The following is a 16,420-nucleotide window of genomic DNA, read 5'->3' as shown; positions in this document are numbered from 1 at the left end:
TTTGTTTAGAAGCCTCTTGGACCTAGACCGCGTAGCAGAGAGAAAAGTCTATGACTAGCGTGGCTGGAGTCTTTGACATTTTTTAGAGCCTTCCTCAGGACACCGCCTGGTATAGAGGTCGTGGATGGCAGGAAGCTTGGCCCCAGTGATGTGCTGGGTCGTACGCACTACCCTCTGTAGTGCCTTGCGGTCGGAGGCGGAGCAGATGCCATACCAGGCAGTGATGCAACCCGTCAGGATGTAATACGGTTGCCTCCAAAATCCAGCCTAAGGCTGAGAGTTACATCCAGCATCCACCTCAGAGTTTCATTCATCATCCATTAGGATGTAACTCTGAGCTGGATGTAGCACACGTCCAAATAAGACTCCCACGATATGTCATGCCAAAATACGTTTTTCCTGCTTTACTGATTTCAAAATAAGAGTCTGTCAATTTGTCATGCTCAAATCAGCCAATATAAATAAATAAATGAGGTCCTAATCTATGGATTTCACATGACTGGGTGTACAGATATGCATCTGTTGGTCACAGATACCTTAAAAAAAGAAGATGGGGGCGTGGATCAGAAAACCAGTCAGTGTCTGGTGTGACCACCATTTGCCTCATGCAGCGCGACACATCTCCATCACAGAGTTAATCAGGCTGTTGATCGTGGCCTGTGGAATGTTGTCCCACTCCTCTTCTATGGCTATGCAAAGTTGCTGGATATTGGCAGGAACTGGAACACGCTGTCGTACAAGTTGATCCAGAGCATCCCAAACATGTTCAATGGGTGATACGTCTGGTGAGTATGCAGGTCATGGAAGTACTGGGACATTTTCCGCTTCCAGGAATTGTGTACAGTCCTTGCGACATGGGGCCGTACATTATGCTAAAACATGAGGTGATGGTAGCAGATGAATGGCAAGACAATGGGCCTCAGGATCTCATCACGGCATCTCTTTGCATTCAAATTGCCATCGATAAAATGCAATTGTGTTTATTGTCTGTAGATTATGCCTGCCCTTACCATAACCCCACTGCCACCATGGGACACTCTGCCATCTGCCCAGTACAGTTGAAACCCGGGATTCATCCGTGAAAATCACACTTCTCCAGCGTGCCAGTGACCATCAAAGGTGAGCATTTGCCCCACTGAAGTCGGTTTACAATTTGTATTTTATTTTATTTTATTTTATTTCACCTTTATTTAACTAGGTAGGCAAGTTGAGAACAAGTTCTCATTTACAATTGCGACCTGGCCAAGATAAAGCAAAGCAGTTTGACACATACAACAACACAGAGTTACACATGGAGTAAAGCAAACATACAGTCAATAATACAGTAGAAAAATAAGTCTACATACAAAGTGAGCAAATGAGGTGAGATAGGGGAGGTAAAGGCAAAAAAGGCCATGGTAAATACAATATAGCAAGTAAAACACTGGAATGGTAGATTTGCAGTGGAAGAAAGTGCAAAGTAGAAATAGAAATAATGGGGTGCAAAGGAGCAAAATAAATTAATAAATACAGTAGGGGAAGAGGTAGTTGTTTGGGCTAAATTATAGATGGGCTATGTACAGGTGCAGTAATCTGTGAGCTGCTCTGACAGCTGGTGCTTAAAGCTAGTGAGGGAGATAAGTGTTTCCAGTTTTAGAGATTTTTGTAGTTCGTTCTAGTCATTGGCAGCAGAGAACTGGAAGGAGAGGCGGCCGAAGGAGGAATTGGCTTTGTGGGTGACCAGAGAGATATACCTGCTGGGGCGTGTGCTACAGGTGAGTGCTGCTATGGTGACCAGCGAGCTGAGATAAGGGGGGACTTTACCTAGCAGGGTCTTGTAGATGACGTGGAGCCAGTGGGTTTGGCGATGAGTATGAAACGAGGGCCGGCCAACGAGAGTGTACAGGTCGCAGTGGTGGGTAGTATATGGGGCTTTGGTGACAAAACGAATGGCACTGTGATAGACTGCATCCAATTTATTGAGTAGGGTATTGGAGGCTATTTTGTAAATGACATCGCCGAAGTCGAGGATCGGTAGGATGGTGAGTTTTACGAGGGTATGTTTGGCAGCATGAGTGAAAGATGCTTTGTTGCAGAATAGGAAGCCAATTCTAGATTTAACTTTGGATTGGAGATGTTTGATGTGAGTCTGGAAGGAGAGTTTACAGTCTAAACAGACACCTAGGTATTTGTAGTTGTCCACATATTCTAAGTCAGAACCGTCCAGAGTAGTGATGCTGGACGGGCGGGCAGGTGCAGACAGCGATCGGTTGAAGAGCATGCATTTAGTTTTACTTGTATTTAAGAGCAGTTGGAGGCCACGGAAGGAGAGTTGTATGGCATTGAAGCTCATCTGGGGGGTAGTTAACACATTGTCCAAAGAAGGGCCAGAAGTATGCAGAATGGTGTCGTCTGCGTAGAGGTGGATCAGAGACTCACCAGCAGAAAGAGCGACATCATTGATGTATACAGAGAAAAGAGTCAGCCCAAGAATTGAACCCTGTGGCACCCCCATAGAGACTGCCAGAGGACCAGACAACAGGCCCTCCGATTTGACACACTGAACTCTATCAGAGAAGTAGTTGGTGAACCAGGCGAGGCAATCATTTGAGAAACCAAGGCTGTTGAGGATGTGGTGATTGACAGAGTCAAAAGCCTTGGCCAGGTCAATGAATACAGCTGCACAGTATTGTTTCTTATCGATGGCGGTTAAGATATCGTTTAGGACCTTGAGCATGGCTGAAGTGCACCCATGACCAGCTCTGAAACCAGATTGCATAGCGGAGAAGGTGCGGTGGGAATCGAAATGGTCGGTAATCTGTTTGTTGACTTAGCTTTCGAAGACTTTAGAGAGGCAGGGTAGGATAGATATAGGTCTGTAGCAGTTTGGGTCAAGAGTGTCCCCCCTTTGAAGAGGGGGATGACCGCAGCTGCTTTCCAATCTTTGGGAATCTCAGACGACACGAGAGGTTGAACAGGCTAGTAATAGGGGTTGCAACAATTTCGGCAGATCATTTTAGAAAGAAAGGGTCCAGATTGTCTAGCCCGGCTGATTTGCAGGGGTCCAGATTTTGCCGCTCTTTCAGAACATCAGCTGAATAGATTTGGGAGAAGGAGAACTGGGGAAGGCTTGGGTGAGTTGCTGTGGGGGGTGCAGTGCTGTTGACCGGGGTAGGGGTAGCCAAGTGGAAAGCATGGCCAGCCGTAGAAAAATGCTTATTGAAATTCTCAATTATAGTGGATTTATCGGTGGTGACAGAGTTTCCTATCCTCAGTGCAGTGTGCAGCTGGGAGGAGGTGCTCTTATTCTCCAAGGACTTTACAGTGTCCCAGAACTTTTTTGAGTTTGTGTTGCAGGAAGCAAATTTCTGCTTGAAAAAGCTAGCCTTGGCTTTTCTAACTGCCTGTGTATATTGGTTTCTAACTTCCCTGAAAAGTTGCATATCACGGGGGCTGTTCGATGCTAATGCAGAACGCCACAGGATGTTTTTGTATTGGTTAAGGGCAGTCAGGTCTGGAGAGAACCAAGGGCTATATCTGTTCCTGGTTCTACATTTCTTGAATGGGGCATGCTTATTTAACATGGTGAGGAAGGCATTTAAAAAAAATAACCAGGCATCCTCTACTGAAGGGATGAGGTCAATATCCTTCCAGGATACCCGGGCCAGGTCGATTAGAAAGGCCTGACAATGCCAAACTGCAATCAGGTGAATCCCCTGGTGAAGACGACGAGCACGCAGATGAGCTTCCCTGAGACAGTTTGTGCAGAAATTCTTCGGTTGTGCAAACCCACAGTTTCATCAGCTGTTCGGGTGGCCGATCTCAGACGATCCTGCTGGTGAAGAAGCCGGTGTGTGGAGGTCCTGGGCTGGCTTGGTTACACGTGGTCTGCGGTTGTGAGGCCGGTTGGATGAAGTGCCAAATTCTCTAATGACCGGGGCAGCTCTAGGAGGGCATTAATTTGACTAACTGACTTGTTGGAAAGGTGGCATCCTATGACGGTGCTACGTTGAAAGTCACTGAGCTCTTCAGCTCTTTTTATTTTACTTAACCTTTATTTACCAAGGCAAGACAGTACAGACCGTTCTACTGTCAATGTTTGTCTATGGAAATTGCATGGCTGTGTGCTCGATTTTATACACCTGTCAGCAACGGGTGTGGCTGAAATAGCCGCATCCACTAATTTGAAGGGCTGTCCACATACTTTTTACTGCTTATGGTTGCAAATAGTCTATTGAGGTGGCTTACTATGCCCAATAATAATGCACTAAATCACAGATTGGGAACATCATTGTGCATGTTTTCACAGGTCATGAAACATATTGAGGGAAGAATTTGAGACGGTAGCTTGTTCGCAAAATTGAACTCGATAGCCGTTATAGGCTATGTATCTTAATGCAGTCATCTCGATTTTCATATAATTTTTTTGTTAAGGAAACAAATGTCATCTACTTCCTGGATCGTTTTTCAAAATAAAGGTTGGTTACACACATCTTATGTTAGTTCCAACATTGCCACCTGCTGCTGTATCATATTGTAGCTACTAAAAGGAATCAAATGTTTTAAAATAGTGAATTAAATCAAACACACTTTTTCTCAGAAAATAAATATTTACTATTTAGTTCAAGTACAACAATACAGACTCAACATACAACTTGATTTTAAAAAGTATAAAATTGCTTCACTTAAAAGTAAATAGAAGTGTAGGCTAAAGGTTAGTAGTCTCAAAACTAACTGATGCACCACACTGAGAATGCACTCTAACTCTGAACAATGTAACAGTAGAAGGATTGAAATATCTGGATATAGAATGGCTAAATAGCCAAAGGAATTTCAGATAGTCCTGGGCAATAGCTATACAACTTAGTGTTCTACGCAGAGTAACAAGCATGCAGCAAGTATATAATGGTTTATATTGTCCTTCACAGTAACCTGTAACCACAATGTACTGGCTTCTCCTTTCAGTAACGACTGGGGTTCAGGATCAGATCTATGGAAAAGAAACACAGAACAGAACAGATTGTCAGACAAACCAGAATGGAATACATGGAATACGAATTAACAAGTAAAGAATATAAAGTCTGAGACACTCACTTCTTTTTGTTGGTGTTTGCGCCAATGATTTATATAAAGCCTGGATTGCTCATGCTATGTATTGGCCATTGAGAGGCTTTGAAGCCACCGGTCGGCCATATTGGCACTCCCCAATAGGAGCAGTCCTCCATAGGAATTAATAGAATTATACAGTATTTCAATTAAATGTTTCAAGGACAAAATTACATGTATTTAAGTATTTTTGTTGTTGCCGTGGGGACCGTAACATTAGCAATCTCCAAAAATTATACTTTAAAGAAAATGTATTTTTTTTCATTTTTATATTTAACTCATATAATATAATTTCATTTATGTTTAGCTCAAAGTATGCATTCAGGTGTCTGTAATATAATACATGTGGCTAAAACAAATGTAGACATTAATAAATGCATGTCTAAAGCTTCCAAAATATTTTTTACAACGGTGGGGGAGTGGCAAGATGGAGGTACGGTTTCAAGACAGCGCCCCATTTCAGTCATCTAGTAAATAAATAATTGGTTTGCACACAGTGTTGACTTACAATTATGTTTGCAACAATGTAACAATCAATCATGGAATGAGATTTGAGATGTTGCTTTATCTGATAAGATTTTTGGAGAAAGGTATGGTATAAATTCTGAAATTATTCTCAGAGCGCTGCATGACATTGAATCAATGGGTTACTCTCCTAAACAATTGCACTGCTTGCTGTTTGGGGTTTTAGGCTGGGTTTCTGTACAGCACTTTGAGATATCAGCTGATGTAAGAAGGGCTATATAAATACATTTGATGTGTCCCATAAGCTTGTAGACTTGTGTCGTTGTCGATACTAACCTTCCCTATGGAGTACTTCCTGATGATTTAATTTCTCAAGATGGTGTGAAAAGTTCTGCAGACCAGAGACAGGTTCCAGTAGCCTCTCTTCCTGTCCACACGCAGCATATCCCAGAAGATCCACACGAGCGACTCAAGAGGAAGCTGCAAGAAAGTGAATCAATTCAATGCTTTCAGTGTTTTAGCTGCTTATATTGATGAAGTGTTAGTTGTTGAACATTAGGTTCCTAAAGCAGTAGTGTTATATAGTAAAGGATAGGAAATTCACTAGCTAGGTAGACTACATGGCAAACTCTAGAAGATATACAGTTGTTTATATTGGCACCCTAGCACTTTCCTTAAATATTTCAATTTTTTTCTCACCACACATTGTTTTTGTATATTCAGCATTGCAGAAGAAATTGTATTTTTGTAAACTTAAGTTTGACACATTAGTGCGTCTGGCTTCTGGGTTATGCGAGCAGTGTGTCAAGAAGCAGTGCGGCTTCGCAGGGTTGTGTTTCGGGGGAGACTCTCGAACTTTGCCTCTCCTGAGTCCGTAGGGTTACAGCGATGGGACAAGTCACTTATCACAAAAGCGAGGTCACCAAACCACCTGTTAGACTTCACCCTCATTTAAGACTCATCCAAGTCACAGGACCAAAGCCTAGGCTTTAGCTCAACAGGCTAACACAGTTTTAACCCATTGTCACATTGACCTTATAATGACTACCCTTGCTGGAGAATTGAAACTAACGTCTAACAAAAACGAACACGTCTAACACAAACATACACGTGAAACTAACAACCCTTGCGCAATTAAAGGCCTTTTTTAATAGCACGGTGGGTTGGAATGCTTTAGGAGGGCGGTCACGTGTGTTTGAGGCAGAAGTCCTGAGGTTGAGTCTCCATATGAGCTGAATCGGGGGAAGCGGTACTCGCTAAGCAAGCAGCGTGACGTCCTTTACAACGGTGCCACTGGACTCTACAGTTGTGCTGGTTCAACCACTGGGGGCGCTGTGGAGCGAGTTTAGTTGGTGAATGTAGCAGATGAGGATCTGTGAAACTTATTCAGCAGCCCGAAGCGTCGTCCTTGCGCAATAGAAGGCCTTTAACAATAGAGCGTGAGCTGTAACCCTTCAGGAGGGCGGTCAAGTGTGTTGTCGAGGCAGAGGTCCTGAGTTCTAGTCTCTGTATGAGCTGAATCACAGCCACACAGCACCCACTCCAATTTGCCTACCGCTCCAACAGATCTGCAGAAGATGCCATTTCCATCGCTATTCACACAGCCCTAACACATCTGGACAAGAGGAACACCTATGTGAGAATGCTGTTTATTGACAACAGTTTAGCATTAAACGCTATTATTTTCTCTAAGCTTGACACTAAGCTCAGAGCCCTGGATCTGGACACCACCCTCTGCAACTGGATCCTGGACTTCCTGACAGGCAGGCCACAAGGTGTGAAGATTGGCAACAACACCTCCTCCACACTGACTCTTAACACAGGGGCCCCCCATGGGTGTGTCCTCAGCCCTCTGCTGTACTCCCTGTTCACCCATGACTGCGTGGATTTGCACGACACCAACTCCCTCATCAAGTTTGCTGACGACACCACGGTTGTAGACCTGATAACCAACAACGACGAGTCAGCCTATAGGAAGGAGGTAAGTGAACTGGCATTGTTATGTTATCACAACAACCTCTCCCTCAACGTCAGCAAAAAAAGTTGACTGTTGACTTCAGGAAGCAGAGGAGGGAACATGCCCCAATCCACATCAATGGGACTGTAGAAGAGAGTCAACAGTTTTAAGTTCCTCTGAGTCCACATCAGCGAGAACCTGTCATGGACCAACACCACCACCACTATTGTCAAGGAGGCTGAAGAAATCCGTCATGCCACTACAAATACTACCGCTGCACAATCGAAAGCGTTCTGACCGGTTGCATCATTGCCTGGTACGGGAATGTCTCCGTCCATGACCGCAAGGCCCTCCAGCGAGTGGTGAAGACAGCCCAGTACATCACTGGGACCGAACTGCCACCCATCAAAGACATCTATTGGAAACGGTGCTCGAGGAAGGCCCGCAGCATCATCAAGAACCACACACCCCAATCACAAGCTGTTCACTTCCTTACCGTTGGGCAGATGGTATCGGAGCACGAGGTCTAATACCAACAAGCTCAAGAGACAATTTCTGTCTACAAGCCATCAGACTGCTGAACCCTTGAACTAGACCGACCACCTGCTCTGATTCTCCACACCTTAGAATACATGTTCACACACAGATACACACACCCACACTGCGTGTACAACACATTACATTATGAACACCTGCTCTTTCCATGACATAGACTGACCAGGTGAATCCAGATGAAAGCTATGATCCCTTATTAATGTCACTTAATAAATCCACTTCAATCAGGATTAAAGAATGATTTTTATGCCTTGAAACAATTGAGACATGGATTGTGTATGTGTACCATTCAGAGGGTGAATGGGCAAGACAAAATATTTAAGTGCCTTTGAACAGGGTATGGTAGTAGGTGCCAGGCGCACCGGTTTGTGTCAAGAACTGCAATGCTGCTGGGTTTTTCACGCTCAACAGTTTCCTCTGTGTATCAAGAATGGTCCACCACCCAAAGGACATTCAGCCAACTTGACACAACTGTGGGAAGCATTGGAGTCAACATGGGCCACCATCCCTGTTGAACGCTTTTCACACCTTGTTGAGTCCATGCCCCGACCAATTGAGTCTGTTCTAATAGCAAGGTGTCTTAACGCCAGGTGTTCTTAATGTTGTGTACACTCAGTCTATATACACAATACATTTGGCCCCAACTGTATTAGTCTATTATATGAATGTTAATCTGTATGGAGAATCAAAAACAATGTGTGAACGGTTTCAAATCTGATATGAAAGTAGGAAGGTGATGCTCTGCCTGTTCTAGGTGAGATAAACCTACAGGTACTGTTACTTACCTCCAGGAGATGAGGTTTCCCCAGACCATAGTACCTCTGGGGATTCTGGGAATAAAGAAGAGGTGAGTGAGTAGCTTGGTTTCTAGAGCAGAGGTATTCAACTGGGGGTCCACACCCCCTAGGGGTATTTAAAAATATATATTTTAAATGTTTTTATAAATATCGCTAGCAACAACAGAATATATACCTACAGTAGAAAAGAGAATGATGTCAACTTTATTTCTACCTAATATTGAGCAAATTACTCACAGTCAATAGCCCCCCAGTCAATAGCCCCCCAGTCAATAGCACCCCAGTCAGTCGTCCACCAGTCATCTCCCAGTCAATAGTCCCCCAGTCAATAGTCCCCCAGTCAATAGTCCCCCAGTCAATAGTCCCCCAGTCAATAGTCTCCCAGTCAATAGTCTCCCAGTCAGTCGTCTCCCAGTCAGTCGTCCACCAGTCAGTCGTCTCCCAGTAAGCTTTCTTGACTTCATTTTTGCCAACACATGGCTAACCTTTGTTTAACCAGCTAAACAGCAGCTCTTAGTGAAAATGTGTTACCGTTACTGTTCTAGCCAGTAGGCCATGTTAGAGTTCCTCTTCCAACTATAATGTGGGAAGGTCAAAATTATTTCAAAATTCTATTTATTTTTTTGTATTTTGTTTTTTAGACCTCTATTTAACTAGGCAAGTCAGTTAAGAACACATTCTTATTTTCAATGACGGCCTAGGAACGGTGGGTTAACTGCCTTGTTCAGGGGCAGAATGACAGATTTTTTACCTTGTCAGCTCAGGGATTCAATCTTGCAACCTTATGGTTAACTAGTCCAATGGTCTAACCACCTGCTTTACATTGCACTCCACGAGGTTACGCGAATGCAGTAAGAAGCCAAGGTAAGTTGCTAGCTAGCATTAAACTTATCTTATAAAAAACAATCAATCAATCATAATCACTAGTTAATGGTGGTTGATGATATTACTAGTTTATCTAGCCTGTCCTGCGTTGCATATAATCGCTTAGGTACACGTTGCTCCAACCATAAACATCAATGCCTTTCTTAAAATCAATACACAAGTATATATTTTGAAACCTGCATATTTAGTTAAAAGAAATTCATGTTAGCAGGCAATATTAACTAGGGAAAATGTGTCACTTCTCTTGCAAACAGAGTCAGGGTAGATGCAGCAGTTTGGGCCGCCTGGCTCGTTGCGAACTGTGAAGACTATTTCTTCCTAACAAAGACAGCCGACTTCACCAAAAGGGGATGATTTATCAAAAGCGTATTTGCGAAAAAAGCACAATCGTTGCACGACTGTACCTAACCATAAACATCAATGCCTTTCTTAAAATCAATACACAGAAGTATATATTTTTAAACCTGCATATTTAGCTAAAATAAATCCAGGTTAGCAGGCAATATTAACCAGGTGAAATTGTGTCATTTTGCGTTCATTGCACGCAGTCAGGGTATATGCAACACTTTGGGCCGCCTGGCTCGTTGCGAACTAATTTGCCAGAATTTTACATAATAATGACATAACACTGAAGGTTGTGCAATGTAACAGGAATAACGTTTTGTTTTCGAGATGATAGTTTCCGGATTCGACCATATTAATGACCTAAGGCTCGTGTTTCTGTGTGTTATTATGTTATAATTAAGTCTATGATTTGATAGAGCAGTCTGACTGAGCGGTGGTAGGCACCAGCAGGCTCGTAAGCATTCATTCAAAATAGCACTTTCGTGCGTTTTGCCAGCAGCCCTTCGCAATGCATTGCGCTGTTTATGACTTCAAGCCTATCAACTCCTGAGATGAGGCTGGTGTAACCGATGTGAAATGGCTAGCTAGTTAGCCGGGTGCGTGCTAATAGCGTTTCAAACGTCACTCGCTCTGAGACTTGGAGTAGTTGCTCCCCTTGCTCTGCATGGGTAACGCTGCTTCGAGGGTGGCTGTTGTCGATGTGTTCCTGTTTCGAGCCCAGGTAGGAGCAAGGAGAGGGACGGAAGCTATACTGTTACACTGGCAATACTAAAGTGCCTATAAGAACATCTAATAGTCAAAGGTATATGAAATACAAATCGTATAGAGAGAAATAGTCCTATAATTCCTATAATAACTACAACCTAAAACATCTTACCGGGGAATATTGAAGACTCATGTTAAAAGGAACCACCAGCTTTCATATGTTCTCATGTTCTGAGCAAGGAACTTAAACGTTAGCTTTTTTACATGGCACATATTGCACTTTTATTTTCTTCTCCAACACTTTGTTTTTGCATTATTTCAACCAAATTGAACATGTTTCATTATTTATTTGAGGCTAAATTGATTTTGATGTATTATATTAAGTTAAAATAAGTGTTCATTCAGTATTGTTGTAATGGTCATTATTACAAATAAAGAAATAAAAAAATTGGCCGATTAATCGGTATCAGGGTTTTTGGTCCTCCAATAATCGGTATCGGCGTTGAAAAATCATAATCGGTCGACCTCTACCATTTACAGTGCGAGGACTGTGTTGGTGTCCGTGAAACTGTCGCTTTGGTCTTCTGCCATGTCGATGTCCAGAAAAGAGGTCACCGTTGCGCTCTTCCCTGAACCTTCCTCCTCTTTCCTGCGTTTAGGTAAGAGATGAGCCGAGCAACAAGCTCTCAACCACCAACAGGCTTTGCTCTTCCAGACACCTGTCCAGAGCTTCCTGAATTCTTAATTGCTGTTCTTTGGTTCACCCCTGCACCAATACAAATTCATGAGGATGTTTAAAATCTTCACCTGTAATAACTCAGACATTATCAATCCACTCTGGATCAAGCATCAAGCCAGCTGAACTGAAAACACTACCACTACAAACAGAGGGTAGTATTCAATGTGGAAAACATCCAAACTGTTAAAAAAACATGGACCCAGTGTTCATATGAAAACTCAGTAGTGTGGAGCCATTCCCCTTACAACAAGGGCCAGGAGTTTTTCCTTGGTCTTGTCACGTGGTGAGGAAAAACTCCTGGCACTGCCTATCATTACGCCGGGTGGAGTAGTGTGAAGTTGCACCTAGACGCTGATGTTGGGTCAGTTTAGCATTTTTTCCCACAAATGGTAAAGGTTAGAATTGGGGGAGAGGAAGCTGATCCTAGATCTGTATCTAGTCGGAACATTACCCTGGAACACTCAGGGCAGTACAACGTCCTGTGGCCTGCCACCAGTGTGAACAAGGAGATGCTTCTTCATGTGGCCAGACTGGGTGAAGCACTTCCCGCAGTAGACACATTGAAACGGTTTCTCTCCGGTGTGCACCCTCTCATGCATCTTCAGCTGGTGGCTGTGGGAGAAGCGCTTGGTGCAGTGGCTGCAGTCATATGGTTTCTCCCCCGTATGGACCCGCATGTGCCTCCGCAGGTGCGCCGGCTGGGGGAAGGGCTTTCCACAGAGGCTACACCGGTGCTGACTCTTGGGCGAGTGAGATGTTTGCTGTTGTGGCTGCTTTTCTATGCCTTTCGATGAAGAAGTGGAGCCTCTGTTGAAATTCAGTAAGGGGGCTGGTGTCCCTCTTTGGGCAACCTGGAGGAAAGTAACACTTGGGGATGAAAAGCTGTTTAGGGAGGACAGTCTGTTGAAATCTGGAATCTTGGACCTTAATCCTACAGTTGTCTCTTGCTCTGGATGTTGAGTGTCAGTGGGACACTTTGTCTGTCCAGACTCCATTCCCCCTCTTCCTCTGTTGTCCACAAGCTGCCTGCTGTCTGAACAGACCTCTCCAGATGTCACCTCTTGGCCAGTTATGCTCCATTCTGAACTCATATCTGCCTCCACTTTAATGGGAACTGAGTCTACCAGCACCACATCAGACACCCAGTCCAGAGAGCCCAAAGCAGACATGCAGACCCCAGAGTTACCAGACAACCCTCTCCTCTCTGGATGTTCAGACAGCCTCTTGGAGTCTGGCCCTGCATTGTGAGGAGCATTCACAGTTGGGTTGTCAGTCTCCTGGTTCTCTGTCCATTGAGACAGGCTGTATGCTATGGGTTGATGGTCAGTTTCCCAGGTAACACCCTCAGCAACCTGATGGTCCTGTCTCGCTCTGTTGTATTGTGATGCTGGATGCTGGAACGTCTGGTTTTCAGGTTCTATATTGAGTGAGGTGTCTGGAGCTCTGTGTCTGTTGCCCTGCTGGTCCAGAAGGTCTGTGGTTTCAGTAGATGACGAAGGACCTGGTTCTGCCATAATGATCTTCTCACTGCTCTCACTGACCATTTGGACAATCTCTGAAATGGGACAAAGTAAAGAACATCAGTGTCCTTTAGTGGAGACTGATTCTTCTTTGCCTTATTTAATAGCTATGGGTAATGACTAAGAAGGTAATAAAATACTGCAAAACACATTTAAGTCTTTACTTAACATAAAGTGTAAACTGCATATATTTGATAAGTTGCACAAAAATACCTTCTGTTCTGCTGGTGTCATGGTTCTCCATTTTGATAAGAGGTGCCTCTTGCATATCTGCCATCTGTTTTGTATTTATCAGGAACATTTTATTAGAAACATATCCCCAAAACCATTTGAAATATGAGAAAACAAATCATATATTTGACCGTGTCTATGACAACTGACCTGCATGCTTCTATCCTGGTCTGTTGCTGTGCGTCCTGAATCTCTCCAGTTGGTGACATCCTGCGTTAAGTTGCCCCTTTCACTGTCGGCAAAACAATTCTCCACTGCACCAGAAAACACAAACCCTTATAAACGTTACATATTCTACATGACCCATTATTTTGAACGTGTTGAAATATGGTTAAAAAAACTACAATATCCAATATATTCTACATGACTCATTATTTTTATCGTGTTGAAATATGGTTTTAAAAAACTACAATATCTAAGTCTGCCTGATGACTTTCCTACTAAGCTCTCTCTTTCCCGGGCAACACGATTGGTGTCGCGCCTGTGAACTGTGCGTCGCAGGGCTCCGAATTTCTCTGCGCCCCGTTGAGAATTCTGGTATTTTGTCAAAAGCAGCTTCCTCCGCAGGTTATCAATTTCTTTCTGACTATGTGAAATTTCCAAACGTAAGGCAGCATGGCCGTCATCTACAAGTTTGCAGATTTCGGCAACGGCTGCATTCGCCAAAACCTCAATGATGGAGGCTAGCTGAGCATGAAAGGCGACGGTATCGATCATGTTCTTGGCACTATGTCAAACTTAAACACTTATGTTATAGTAATTTGCATTGCAGTGTTCAGTCAACGTCCTCAAAGTCCGCACCGTATGCTTCAAACATAAATATATTTTTATCTGTGGAGCTAGACACAATAAGGATTATCCACAACAGTGGAATTTGCTGTTCGCCTTCAAAATAAATGTCCGCCATTGGAAGTGATTCAAATGGATACAAATATTGTAATCATGACATATTTGGACTAGATAATGCTAGATAATGATAATGCTAGTTAATTTGATACAAAAAAGTTACAATCTGTTTAAATCGCACTGTGGATGTATTAGACTTTAGAATTGCATTAGGGGCGTACTCAACAGTTTGGACACACCTACCCATTCAAGGGTTTTTCTTTATTTTTACTATTTTCTACATGTTAGAATAATAGTTTAGACAATAAAAATATGAAATAACACATATGGAATCATGTAATAACCCAAAAAGTGTTAAACAAATCTAAATATATTTTATATTTGAGATTCTTCAAAGTAGCCACCCTTTGCCTTGACAGCTTTGCACACTCTTGGCATTCTCTCAACCAGCTTCATAAGAAATGTTTTTTCCAACAGTCTTGAAGGAGTTCCCACATATGCTGAGCACTTGTTGGCTGCTTTTCCTTCACTCTGCAGTCCAACTCATCCCCAACCATCTCATTTGGGTTGTGGTTGGGTGTGTTTTGGGTCATTGTCCTGTTAAAAGAAAAAAAAGGATAGTCCCACTAAACACAAACCAGATGGATGGCGTATCGCTGCAGAATGCTGTGGTAGCCATGCTGGTTAAGTGTGCCTTGAATTCTAAATAAAATCACTGACTGTCACTAGACCCACGGTGGGAACCACACATGCGGAGATCATCCGTTCACCAAAACAAACAATCTCACATTTGGATTCATCAGAGCAAAGGACAGATTTCCACCGGTCTAATGTCCAATGCTTGTGTTTCTTAGCCCAAGCAAGTCTCTTCTTCTCATTGGTGTCCTTTAGTAGTGGTTTCTTTGCAGCAATTCAACCATGAAGGCCTGATTCACACAGTCTCCTCTGAACAGTTGATGTTGAGATGTGTCAGTTACTTGAACTCTGAAGCATTTATTTGGGCTGCAATCTGAGGTGCAGTTAACTCTAATGAACTTATCCTGTGCAGCAGAGGTAACTCTGGGTCTTCCTTTCCTGTTGCGGTCTTCATGAGAGCCAGTTTCATCATAGAGCTTGATGGTTTTATGACTACACTTGAAGAAACTTTCAAAGTTCTTGAAATTTTCCGGATTGACTGACCTTCATGTCTTAAATTAACGATGGACTATCATCTCCCTTTCTTATTTGAGCTGTTCTTGCCATAATATGGACTTGGTCTTTACCAAATAGGGCTATCTTCTGTATACCACCCCTACCTTGTCACAACACCACTGATTGGATCAAGGGCATTAAGGAAAGAAATTCCACAAATTGACTTTTAACAAGGCAAACCTGTTAATTGAAAAGCATTCCAGGTGACTACCTCGTGAAGGTGGTTGAGAATGCAAAGCGTGTGCAAAGCTGTCAAGGCAAAGGATGGCTACTTTGAAGAATCTAAAATATATTTCTGATTTGTTTAACTTTTTTGGGTTACTACATGACTCCATATGTGTTATTTCATAGTACGTCTTCACTATTATTCTACAACGCAGAGAATAGTAAAAAATAAAGAACCCTTGAATGAGTAGGTGTGTCCAAAGTTTTGACAGGTACTGTTCATATTGCAATGGGGTATAAGCCTACTTAGAGCTTAATGTGGCTCATTTCACAGTCCCACAATATGCGCTACAACGCTAAATTATGTGTAAACTCTTCAGAATTGTAATCTGTTGGTGTCACTGAGTAGGCTGATAACCCATTTCATGGACCCAAGATGCATAGGTAAGGTTGTACAGTGCATATAATTATGCCCCCAATGCAATTCTAATCTAATACATCCACAATGGGATTAACTGTCACTTTTTTTGTATCAAAATAACTAAATTGTCTTTTGTTGAATTTATATAACATTCCAACCTATTATTAAATATGTTTATTTTGGGTGCTTAATTAGTTTTATAATGTATACAGGTCTCTCTTGTAAAAGAGATTTGTGACTCAATAATAACTTGTTTAGCATTATCTAGTCAAAATAAGGGGTGCATTCGTAAATTACCTCCAGTGTGTCAAAGTGCACTCTGAGCCGTTTGCAAATTCAGTGTTGTCAGATCGTTCGTTTGAAAATTCAGAGTGTTTCTTTCTGGCCGAGGAGTAGGGTTGATCCGAGCATTCTGACCTCACAACTGCAGTCAAGCGCCGAAGCAAACTGGCTAAAGATGGCTAGTTTGCTAGCTACTTCCATACACAAATGAGAAACCACCTCACTCTGACC

At 42.9% G+C, this 16,420-nt stretch overlaps 1 protein-coding gene across 2 annotated transcripts; it reads right to left on the bottom strand.

The window, feature by feature from the left end:
* Positions 1-5,683: 5,683 nt before the first annotated feature.
* On the bottom strand, positions 5,684-14,117 carry LOC106602255 (uncharacterized). Of its 2 annotated transcripts, XR_006769538.2 has the most exons (5): positions 13,435-14,117; positions 13,267-13,330; positions 11,985-13,088; positions 8,848-8,892; positions 5,684-6,030 (listed from the first exon to the last, which is right to left on the bottom strand). XR_006769538.2 is itself a non-coding variant. In XM_014194777.3 (3 exons), exons 1-3 carry the CDS (start codon positions 13,438-13,440, stop codon positions 11,995-11,997), a joined length of 1,164 nt encoding a protein of 387 aa, XP_014050252.2. In that variant the 5' UTR covers positions 13,441-14,117; the 3' UTR covers positions 11,051-11,994. The 2 variants fall into 2 exon arrangements, 1 of the variants encoding a protein (XP_014050252.2); XM_014194777.3 differs by lacking the exons at positions 5,684-6,030; positions 8,848-8,892 and having other exon boundaries at positions 11,051-13,088.
* Between the last annotated feature and the right edge of the window lie 2,303 nt (positions 14,118-16,420).

This window comes from Salmo salar, chromosome 04 (assembly GCF_965601325.2).
Source record: "Salmo salar chromosome 04, fSalSal1, whole genome shotgun sequence".
NCBI lineage: Eukaryota > Metazoa > Chordata > Actinopteri > Salmoniformes > Salmonidae > Salmo > Salmo salar.
The sequence above is the reverse complement of the archived record's forward strand: the minus strand, read 5'-3'. Positions and strand labels throughout refer to the sequence as shown.

Coding starts and splice junctions, on each gene's coding strand:
- LOC106602255 (XM_014194777.3), bottom strand. Junction 13,089..13,266: donor TGACACCAGCAGAACAGAAG/GTATTTTTGTGC, acceptor GTCCCATTTCAG/AGATTGTCCAAATGGTCAGT.